Raw genomic sequence first — 12,488 nt, 5'->3', positions numbered from 1 at the left:
TAACCGTCTTCCCCCCAATCATTATCACATTCTGCAACCCTCTCAGACCCCCACTACTTTTCCTTATGGGTTCCAGCCTGAATCGCTTTGTTCCGTGAATCTGAATTGAAGTAGTGAAGTGACATTTACAAATCCGCGGAACGCAGTGAATCAGGCTGGAACCCAGGCTAACTTTTCCTATCTCTTCTCTCTATTCTTTCCTTCCATAGGGCCCTGGGGGGGTTCGTCATGCCCGGGAGCTACAACAGCCCCTTCGAAGCTTCTTCTGCAATGTTCGACATCACCGACTCGACATCGGCCACATGGCACCATCAATTCGGCATTGGCATCTCTGCCTCGACAGTGAGTAGCACATACAAAGTTTCTTAGAAAGCAAACAGTTCACCCAGCGAGGTTGACTTATTTTTCTTGTTCCATTCATCTACTTCTTCTCTTTGAATTGGTCTTGTATGGCACAGGAAGATACTATTGTTGTTCTAAAAGGAAATTAATTTTTCAAATGACAACTTGACACATCATTGTTTCATGTGCTTATCGTGTCAAAACTTTAACACCCTTTTCTAAAAATTGTATAGTTCAGTCACTGTAGGCTACAATAATAGCTATATACTGAAGCTCCCCTTCCCCACATGTACTGTATGTGTGTGTGCGTGTGTGCGTGCGTGCATGCGTGCGTGCGTGCGTGTAATGTGTAATGTGTATACCCTCCCACATTCATACATACATACATACATACATACATACATACATACATACATACATACATACATACATACATACATACATACACACATACATACAGTACACATACAGTACACATACAGTACGTGTATGTACAGTATGAAACTGTGGCGTTGACATTAAGTACATTGGACAGTATAAGGGCAGTATATTCTAAGGTGTGAAGACAAGAGTCATGTTACTATTAACCATTTTAAACCTCTAGGCGAAAATTAAATTAAAACAGTTTCTAAAATTATCTAAAGTAGAGAAAATGTACACGGGTGGTGAGATGGTAAATTGGTCGTTTTCTCTATTTGTAGTACGCTGAAGTATAAAGGGCTTAAGTGTTTAACCAGATCCATGCTCAGATAGACAATAGACATGTAGAGACAGGATTGTGATCTTTAACCCTTTGAACAGTCTGCAGCTATACAAGTCGCTGATTAGAGTTTATATAGAATTTGACTATTGATTTGTTACATAGCATTATATAGTACAAAAACACAAGTGCCCGGTATTCATTAAAATTAATTTTCATAACAGCACGTCCACACTTCAGCACCTGTTGTCGGTGCAATTAAATTCAGACTTCTATGACTGCGCAACACATTCCATTCCTTTCTCTCGCCGTCTTCATCTTCCTCGCACTTCACGTGAGATTATCCAGCAGTCGTGATAAAATGTGTTTATTGTGCTTCTGTCTGTTGCTTAACATGCTACTGCAGCTTTAGCCAGGTGACACCTCGTAAAAGACATGTTTGACCACAAAGGGAAATTGCATACAAGACTTTGCAACATATAAACAACATTCATAAGACAACACATGAGCCCTTGTTGGTCAAGTTTCTTGGAAAGCAGATATGTGTGGAAAACAGTGTGTGTGTGTGTGTGTGTGTGTGTGTGTGTGTGTGTGTGTGTGTGTGTGTGTGTGTGTGTGTGTGTGTGTGTGTGTGTGTGTGTGTGTGTGTGTGTGTGTGTGTGTATTATCATATGCCATGCCCCCTTAAACACTTGCCAACTCCTCTACATTGAACCTAACCTCTTCATCGCACCACACACATGGCCACATACCCACCACCTACCCATATACCCCTCAATGCAACGTCTGCACATCTCCTCACATCGCCACCACATATGTGCCAACATCAAAAAATATTGGCAGATATGTAGACAGACACACACACACACACACACACACACACACACACACACGCACACACGCACACACGCACACAATCCTGACACTCCTCAGTTGGGGCTTGCTTCATTGGCTGGTCTTAACTGCCTTGTAGTATTTTTAGGCCAGTTATTCTGAGGCCTGTCCTGGCAAGCCAGCTGGAGAGTATATAAGCCTCGTCTCCAACAGGGGACCATTCACAACACACAGTGGAAACATCCCTGACGAACACTTTACAACAACATACACAGCGGGCATTTTCTATTCTCACTTGGTAAGTAATGAACTCCCATTTGATATTTGGGAATTAAGTGGAGTGTAGCCCTGCCAAGACTTTATTTATGCAAACTGTGCATAAATAAAATCTGTGAAATGGGTGTTTATCTATGTTCTTAAGTGGATGGAAATCTTATCTTATCTTATCTTTAAACAAAACAAATGTGTGTGCTATTGTGTGCATACAACACATACAATATATAATATATATATATACATGCTATTATGCAAATATAATTTGCATAGTATGTTGGTGCTGCTTTTTTTGTTGTTGTAAAAACTGCATTTTTGTATTTACCAATGTGTTTCTAGTGAAATCTAGGACTCTACAGTGAAATCTAGGTCTTACAAAAGCTTTAAGGGCAGTTTGGGACAACAAAGACATCCTTTTATTTGTAAGGCTTTTTGATTTATTCTGACAGGACAGTGAAGAATGATGGAAGGAAAAGGTAGAGATTAGAGATGACATACAACACAAGTCGATGAGTCAGACCCCAACTCATAATGTTACAGTGATGTGGTTGGAGATTTGAAGTCGTTGAGCATTAAATGTGCCATTAGTAATGCATGTTGTAACAACACATAGTAGAAAGTAACATCTTGTATTTACTTTCAACATGCCATGTTAGTAACATTTGTGTTGACAGATATTGCTATTACTCAATACTCATGTTCATTGTGTTGAAACATGACAAAAAATTGTCAAAAGTAACAGGTGTTGTGCAGGCGTGTATTGCTATGGATGCTTATTATGGATGAATAATGAAATTGTTTGGAAAAACACCAGAAGGCTTAGTACGTTGCCCTTACAATGTTGGAGAACATTATCTGGACTCAAACGCCAGTCCTTAATGAGTGTTATATTGAAACAGTACAGTAGGTCCCCTGTCCCAAACTACACTCATCGTGGCTGTGCTAAAAATAAAGAGTGTTGAGAATTGACCCGGTGACAAAGTTTAAGTATAAACCTGAGTATCATTCTTGAAGTTCAAAGAACAATTGTCATGAGTTAACTCCAAGTCATACTAACTTGGGGAAAGCTTCATCTTTCTTTAGGTTGCCAGCGCTGACAGTGACAAATGACTCCACCCTGCCTTTACATTAATTTATGGTCACGAATAGACATGATAATTGCCAATTCATCATTGTCTGATACAGACTGTAGGGTTTATAATATCATCCCATTTATTGCTTAGCTTAGTACAGTATCTGGAATGGATCTTGAAACAGGCAAGATAGCCTTTTTCAGCCAAGTATTGAAGTTTGATTCCTGCTGCAACGGTCATACCTATTAGGTCTTGGAAAAGTGCCACTGTAATACAAAAGTGTTAAGAATTAAAAGTCACAGTACAATGGCTCCAACAGGTGGTATGAGTGTGTGTGTGCGTGTGCGTGTGCGTGTGCGTGTGCGTGTGCGTGTGTGTGTGTGTGTGTGTGTGCGCGTGCGTGCGTGTGTGCATGTGTGCATGTGTGTGCGTGTGTGTGTGCGCGCGCGTGTGTGCGTGCGTGCGCGCGTGCGTGCGTGAGTGTGTGCGTGCGTGCGTGCGTGCGTGCGTGCGTGCGTGCGTGCGTGCGTGCGTGCGTGCGTGCGTGCGTGCGTGCGTGGGTGCGTGCGTGCGTGCGTGCGTGCGTGCGTGCGTAAACATCTAAAAGTGCCCTAAAACAAAAGGCCTCATGCCATTTGAGTAACACATCCTGTGTTTGGCTTTAGGGTGCCATGCTTCCAGCATAATGTCCGCTGAAGTTGCCATTCAGAAGTTCTCCTTCCCATTCTCCTGCACCACACAACTCTCCCAGCAACATGACCACACGCAGAACACGCGCATACAAGTAAAGACACTGGAGCATCATTCCCTTCAGGGTGTCAACCCAACCTTAACCGAGCAGAGCCCTGTGACAATTATAGGAGCCCTAGTCCAGAATGGGATCCAAGCCAAGCTCAGTGCAAAGACTCTGCCTGAAGGGGTCACAGCTGGTCCGACTGTCCAGGCCAAGCTTGCCTCTGTGGAGTCTACCCAGAATGCTGTGCTCTGCAGACAGAGTGTGCTGGAGAAGCTGACGGTGGAGGGTGAGGATCAGCGCCCCGCGGCTAAGAGGCAGCTATCCTCCGAGAGCGCAGCGAGGAGCGTGGCTGTGGTGAAGAAGAGTGCGCTGAGGAAGGACGCAGAGGAAGTGGCTGCAGTCCAGAGGTCTAAAAGCCAACTGGGACAAAGGCCAACCCCGGGAGTGGCAGGGAAGAGGAGGCGTCGAAAAGACCTGTTCACAAGTTCAGAGGTTTTCCACAGGGTCGACGTGCATGCCATCAGGGCAGGGGCAGAGGTGAGACAGACACACACACACACACACACACACACACACACACACACACACACACACACAGACAGACAGACAGACAGACAGACAGACAGACAGACAGACAGACAGACAGACAGACAGACAGACAGACAGACAGACAGACAGAGCGTAGTCCACTGAAGAAGCGCTGAGTGCTATATAGCACCTCAGCCATCCCAAAGAACCACTGGAGAACGGCTATAGCACCAACTTCCCTCATGAATACTGTACTCATGTCAGTGCTATGTACCTCAATCTTCATATGACCACCGCTCTCTGACTATAGGTGCGCCACCCGTTCAAAACATATCAAAATAAAGGAGTGCTATGTACCTTAAACTGCTCTACCCAAGCAGTATTCTCACCGTGCTCAGTCAACTGAAGGACTACATCCATATGTGTACACAGAGCAAGGTTTTCAAGACGGATAAGCGGTTAGGGCCTACAGTACAGCACATTATATTTAGGTGGGGTGGGGAGATTGCCCAAATGAGAGGATGTAGCCATGGGATAAAATGAAAGCAAAGCCAAATAAAAGCTTTGGAGAGAGCTGATGTGAAGCCATAACACAGAGTGGGGTTCTGTGTGTTCCTGTCGAACCCTGCAGGAAAAAGCACTGTGGAATGATAACATCTAGTTATCTTACTGCTGAAAACCAACAACAAGCAGCACCCAGGCAGCATACTCGACCTTGAGCACACACAGTGTCACTGAGTTTGTTCAATTCACGGGATGAGACTGGAGGATGCTGTTAAATAAGATGACAATGAGTGATGCAGCTCATCACTGCTTACACGCAGTGTAATGCAGTGATAGCTGTAAATGCAACCAAATTGACCCGTAAATATCAGTTACAAATGGATAAATGAACACTGAAGATGTTACTGCAGAAGAAACAAAGAAATAAATCGATAATTCAATAAAAAACAATAAAATGGAAGCAGAAGTTTGATATGTTATGATATTGTGACACTGGTATTGATTTGTTTTTCACAAAATCAATGTAGTCTCAATGTGTCTATATGTACGCAATCTACGCATGCTTCTATCTAGCGTTTGAAACAGGTAAGAAATAACATTAAGACGATAGTTATGTTAGGTGACATGGCAAATTAAATCAAGTAATATTAACTTTAATAATATTGAAGAATACAAATATTTCAGTACCCTCAAACCAACTGGTAATTTTACAACTCCCACTTTCAACACTGGTGCAGAAAATCCTGCGTTTATTTATACAATGCATGCAGTCAGACAAGTGGCTGAATTGCTCCAAAAAGGATCTGGCATTTTCTTCTGCTGTCTCATTTGCATTAAGGAGTGGAGCCAGAATCCTGATTGGATGATTACTGCCATAAGCACCTTATGCTTGTTTAATGGTGTCTTATTATATCTGATTTTGTGTGTGTGTGTCTGTGCGTGCATGTGTGTGTGTGTGTGTGTGCGTGCGTGCGTGCGTGCGTACATTTCTCTCTGTTGGTGTGTATGTGTCTGTGTGTTTGGTATTTGTGTGTATGCACAGCTGAAGGAGCAGTGTGTGTATGATGTTAAAACCATAACGCAGAGCATCACACAGGGAGCCAGAACAGAGCTGGAGAGGCTTCGTGCCATCTGGGTCTGGCTGTGCCACAACATAGGTGGGTATTGTTCACCACATTATTACATCCATCTGGGTCTGGCTGTGCCACAACATAGGTGGGTATTGTTCACCACATTATTACATCCAAGACACATTCTTTTCTCGAACTAAAGTAGCCTACTTTTTATATGCCCCTGCCACTAAGTGACAGACATAGCTGGTGTTTTGGAGTTGTATGCTGTACATACGTACATACAGTACATATACATACGTACATACATACGTACATACATACATACATACATACATACATACATACATACATACATACATACGTACATACATACATACATACGTACATACATACATACATACATACATACGTACATACATACGTACATACATACGTACATACATACGTACATACAGTACATACATACGTACATACATACGTACGTACGTACTACGTACGTCACTCCCAGGATGAACGGATTCGATTTTGGTGCTCAAAGGTCAAGGTCACTGTGACCGCAATCACGTCCATGCTATTCTCATGAATGATATCTCAGGAATGCCTGGGAGAGAATTTCATTACATCTGGCACAATCATCCACTACTTGGACTCAGGGATGAACTGATTAGAATTTGGTGGTCAGAGATCAATCATCAAGGTCACTGTGTGAACTCACAAAACACATTTCATACATGTTAAAATCTTTTATTGACTTCCAAAAAAGCATTCACTCATATTATGATGTTATATAATATGCATATGCAGTCGGGTGAAATGGATTTCGCCCTCCCTCATATTATGAGTCTGAACACACTATGCATAAATTGCAACTGGGTGGTGGAGGCATACAACCGCAATGCAATATTTCTAGTATACATCAATGTTTGTTCTAATCCTTTCTCATAAAATGTGATTTCCTTTTTAGGCTGTGACCCCCCAAAATAATCTTATTTTAACTGGAGACCCCCCACCCTGACAAGCACTTAGAATTGTAGGCATTATTTAGTTTGACTCGTTTCCACAGATACATATTGTGAAAATAGCAGATCTACAAACTTGTATTTTCACAATGTTTGCCTGTTTCTTATATAATTCTACAATTTGGACAATTTATATAGGCTAAGGCTAGCGTTTGTTCATTACTTTTGATTCAGTAATGTTTTATTTTATTTTATTTCCTTCTTTTTTGGGGGGGAGGGGGGGGGGGTATTCTAAGTCCTTAAATTGTCACTGAACTGTCATCTGGGGAGTATGATATGATTAGTGATCTTTTCTAGAATATAATGTGAGCGGGTTCCTGGGCCAGTCATAGAAGCTGTGTACTGATCTTTTCTAGAGTATGATGTGAGCGGGTTCCTTGGCCAGTCATAGAAGCTGTGTACTGATCTTTTCTAGAGTATGATGTGAGCGGGTACCTGGGCCAGTCAGAGAAGCTGTGCTCTCCAGAGGAGGTGATAGCAGCAGGCAGAGGCGTCTGCTGTGGATACTCCAGCCTCTGTCTCGAGATGTGCAGGTAAACTCACCTGGAACACAAACCTAGATGATGTTGCAATTTACATTTTCAACTAAAACGAATGGAAAGTCACTTTACATTAATCAAGACCTGCCAGTGCGTGCGTGTGTGCGTGCGTGCGTGTGTGCGTGCGTGCGTGCGTGCGTGCGTGCGTGCGTGCGTGTTTTCAGCGAGGCAGAAAACACATGCTCACAACAGACAGAATATGACTGCACATACATTAAAGGCACATGAGTACAATCTGTTTCATCTATTTTTATAAGGGAAGTGGGCACTAAAATAAATAAATATTACTTCCATATCACTTTATATCAAAGATCCAGCACCAAAGAGCCATAACACAAAGGAATTTGTGAGTGTTTTTGATGAAGTTTGACCCAAAGTGTTTGAAGCCATTTCACATTTTGTTGAATTTAATTTTAAATGATAAAATAATGACAGCCAATGACTATGTCTATGACTCATTTCCCGCTTGCAGGGAGGTGGGTATAGGGTGCCAGGAGGTGCCAGGGCACAGTAAAGGCATCGGGCACCGGCAGGGTCAGAGCCTGCAGAACGTGAAGTCTGATCACATGTGGAACGCTGTGCTACTGGGTGGACAGTGGTTCCTAATGGACGCATGCTGGGGTGCAGGGAGAGTGGACATGGACCACAAGAGCTTTGTGAAAAGGTGACAACACTCTGGAACGCATTTGTCTTATATTCCACTCCTAATCTAATTTGTATTATATTTGTATTCTTTTAACAAAATCACAAAACCAAAAAACACTGACATAAAGTGCAAACAAGGCACACAGCTCAAATAAACATTTGCAACTTATACAAATAAGCCACACAGTATATGATGTGGTTACCATCACTAAGTGATAATTGATAGACAGTTCACACTAGCTGTTTCATGTTAATATTTGAAAAAATATAACTCCTGATCACAAAGTGTTGTTCAAATTCATGTTATACTTGCTGTGTGGGTCCAATATTTTATAGAAAGTGGCATTGCATCTATACTAGATTGGCCAAAATGCGGTTCTATCCAGCAGCAGTTTACTGATTACAACTGAAACCAGCGCCAGAGTGATTTTCAACCCAGCCGTGTGCCTCTGTTACCTTCAAGGTGTGATGACTTCTATTTCCTGGCGGACCCAGAGGAATTCATCGACTCCCATTTCCCTGACGAGGAGAGTTGGCAGCTTTTAGACACGCCGGTCCCCCTGGAGGACTTTGAGAAGAGGGTGTTCAAGACCTCAGCCTTCTACACCATGGGCCTTAGCCTCATCCAACCCAAACACTACAACATAGTCACAGGTGAAGTGAATGATCCAATTTGAATATAGAGAGAGCATCTTGTAACGCCATTGGGATTAATACTTAATGAAAATCTTGCACCCCTCAAAATGGCCTTTATAATGATATGAAAAAGCTCTAACTTTTGATTAATGACATGTCATGTAATGACATATGTTGATACTGTTCAAACTCTTAATGCCATTAAACTTAGCATGCAGCAGATGAAATTTGAACTTGTCTGATTTACATCCAACTGCTGTATATTCACTGTGCAATTAAGTCAGATGAAGCCTCACTGGGCTATTAGGGTCATGCACTGACTGGACTACCTTTATATCTAACCTTTGTAAAAATGCAGTAACGTGTCCCAAAGGCACCACACTCTGATGTATGCACTATGCAGTGTATCCTCAACCTCAAAAGGTTCTTAAAATACTTGCTTACGCGTTTCAGCCTCAGCCTTCGTAGTGTGTGTGTGTGTGTGTGTGTGTGTGTGGGGGGGGGGGGGGGGGAGACGCGGGGGAGCGCCATCCCAGCACTTCTCTCATACCTACAATTATTTGTGGGCAAAAATATGTTTTTTGACTTCTCATTTACTTTTTTAGATACGATTAAGCATTGTAAACCCTGTTTCTAAATAGGCTATACTGTACACGTCTGCATGTTTTACAGTGCGTGTGCATGTGTTCGCGCACGTGTCTTATGGGGCGTCCCCCCACTTCTAAAAGCACAACACTGCATATTTCTCTTCTATGCTTCATAAAACTCCACAGTGCCCAACAAAGAAAAGAAAAATCTAATTTGAAAATAATCTTCAAGGATCAATGCTAATCAGGTGGTGGGAGTGAACAATCAAGCTAAAATCCTATTTGTTGTTTTCCCCAGATGACGGCGAGGCCAACGTGTCCATGTCCTTCTCCAGGCCCATGACGTTCACCTACGAGATCACTCAGCACCAGGACCTGCTGCACAGCGGAGCCTCGGAGCAAAAAGACTCCAACAACTCCTCCTCCGGATTCCTCACCGTGTCTCACCGTAGCATGAAGCTGCAGATACTTCCTTCGTCGAGTGGCATGTATGATGTGAAGGTGTTTGCGAGGCCTGAAAAAGCAACCACCCCTCTCAGCTGGGTCTGTTCCTTCACTGTAGAGTGCCCAACACCCAGAGCCAGGGAGGTGATCCCTGACAACCCGTTTCTTTCCTGGGGCCTGCAGCCCACCGCGGCGTCCCTGGGGGTCGCAGAGAGCAGCCAAGGGAGTGAAGTTGCCGAGGTGGAGGCGGGGATGTTTGAGCTGGTGTTAAAGACCTCTAAGTCCCTGATGATGGTGTGTGAGCTGGTGCATCCAGAACTGGAACCTGCAGTGGGCAAGCGCTGCCTGGCCACCCAGATCCAACCACACTGCTTCACCTGTCACGTGCTCTGCCCCTTGCGTGGCTTCTACCGCCTGTCGCTGTTCTCACGGGACTACAAAAACCCAGAGTCCAAAATACAGAATGTCGCTAACTTCCTGTTGCATTGCAAAGGGAAGGTTGTTGGCCCAGATGAGCTCTTCCCCCCTAACCTGTGCTCATCGTGTGGCCCGGGGACACGCACAGATGATGCAGGACTATCCAAGTTCAGCCACACAGGAGCTCTTGTTAGCACGCAGCATGGAAAATGTAACATCACCTTCCACAACCAACAAGACCTAGAACTTCACACCATGCTGGGCCAGGATGAGAACAAGACAAGAACAAACTACCCCCTCACACGCTACATCTTCAGCACCTACACCGACAGTAAGGTGACGGTTAGTATCAGCCTGCCAGACCCAGGGGTCTACAGGCTAGGGCTGTATGCCAGGATGACACCTGAAGGAGATTTCAGCCCCATGTGTGACTTTGTTCTGAGGAACAGCTGCACTCAGCCGGGGCCTCTGTTCCCTTGCGCCTACTCTGCCTGGGGTAAAGGCTGTGTGCTCTTTGAGCCTCGAATGGGGCTCCTGAAGCCTCTCTCCTGGGTGCGCTTCAGGGTCAGGGTCCCTGGGGCCCACAGGGTGAGTGTGGTGGCGGAGGAGGGGCGAACCGAGCTGAAGCTGAACAAGAGCAGGGTGTGGGAGGCAGACGTGTTTACAGGAAGCGCACTTCAGCAGCTGAAGCTGGCCGCTGCATCTGGGGAATCCGCAGACATGGCTGTTATGATGACCTTCGACCTCACGCAGCAGGAGAAGGAAGAGTGAGATGCAATGGCGATGATGAGGATGACTGATATAATCAATAATTATATTATATTATTCTGCAAGGCTTTTATTATGGACTCATGCAGATTAGACCTGGGTCAAACAGTTCTGGGCAAATACTTCTTATTGGTGCTTGTTTTAAACTCCATACCACACTAAGACAATTCCATGTGTCAGGGACATTGTGAGTCATATCAAAGGGACTCTCAACTTTTTTCCTGTGATTGTCTACGGCGCTATTACTGTACTACTATACTATACTGTGGCATTCATGGTGCTGTCGCATAAGCTATTTATGTATGCAATGATTTTTATGATAGATTTGTCAGGTTATTCAATGGTGCTGTGTTGAAATGCTTTCCTACTGTATGCACATTACTTTAAGTGCATTTGTGCATACATTACAGTAACCGATCTGATATCAGGAAAAGTAATGTATGGTTATATACCCTGTGATCATGGTTGTTGAACGATATGAATTAAAACATTTACTGTGAAAACCTTATCTTTGTCTGGATGCCTTTATAACATTGTAGAAGAATCTACAACAGTGGTTCATTCAGACCCCTCTCTAGTGCTGCTGGTTTTATACAGTAAATTATTTGCATTAACCTGACGTCTTTGTCATCTTACATAATGTATGCACGTGACAACATCATCATCATCATCATACCCGGAACATATGCCTACTGAGTGGCAAAAAACGACTTTCTGACCTTGACAGCCCATACTTCCAAATAGAAAAGTCCAAAATGATTGCATTAAATGTTAAACGACGTTACACTCACTTTGCCACTCGATTTGCCACTTGATTTGCCACTCACTTTATGCATGCGCATATACGTAGCTAATTGCTAATCTTGAAAAATACATTTCAAACAGTTTTTTGGGCCTTGTAGCCTACATATTACATAATGTGTGCAAAACAGTGTATAGCCTACTGTTTCTTTTTGCTTCAAAGAGAAGAGAAATTCCACCTCCACACAGCAATAAACAACAAACACATAAAGCGTGCGATAGGTAATACACACCATTGTTAAGAGTGACGTGGATCGGCAGTTATCTTTGGCACACGCCAGTGAGAGTGACTACTGTTTACATGCTGCTGTCATAAGAGGTCAGAAATAGCTCAGACCCACCACTTCACAAAACAAAAACAAAAAAACACTATACAATGGTGGGTGTGTGTGTGTGTGTGTGTGTGTGTGTGTGTGTGTGTGTGTGTGTGTGTGTGTGTGTGTGTGTGTGTGTTTGTGTGTGTGTGTTTGGTTGGGGGGGCGGTGTTAATGTACAAACTGATACTGCACGATTGTTTGATGTGAAGTCAAGTGTGTCTGGGGCTGAGGTTGGAAAGTGTTACTTTGAGT

The 12,488-nt window shown here is 43.6% G+C and overlaps 1 protein-coding gene across 1 annotated transcript; it reads left to right on the top strand.

Annotated features, from left to right (window-relative positions):
• The first annotated feature begins 2,109 nt into the window (after positions 1 to 2,109).
• On the top strand, positions 2,110 to 11,618 carry ky (kyphoscoliosis peptidase). Its single transcript, XM_079528369.1, has 7 exons — positions 2,110 to 2,174; positions 3,888 to 4,495; positions 6,033 to 6,147; positions 7,498 to 7,615; positions 8,094 to 8,285; positions 8,730 to 8,920; positions 9,788 to 11,618. Exons 2-7 carry the CDS (start codon positions 3,908 to 3,910, stop codon positions 11,119 to 11,121), a joined length of 2,538 nt encoding a protein of 845 aa, XP_079384495.1. The 5' UTR covers positions 2,110 to 2,174; positions 3,888 to 3,907; the 3' UTR covers positions 11,122 to 11,618.
• Positions 11,619 to 12,488: the final 870 nt, after the last annotated feature.

Source organism: Electrona antarctica (assembly GCF_951216825.1).
Source record: "Electrona antarctica genome assembly, chromosome: 18".
NCBI lineage: Eukaryota > Metazoa > Chordata > Actinopteri > Myctophiformes > Myctophidae > Electrona > Electrona antarctica.
Note: the sequence above shows the minus strand (reverse complement) of the source record. Positions and strands in the feature narration are given on the sequence as shown.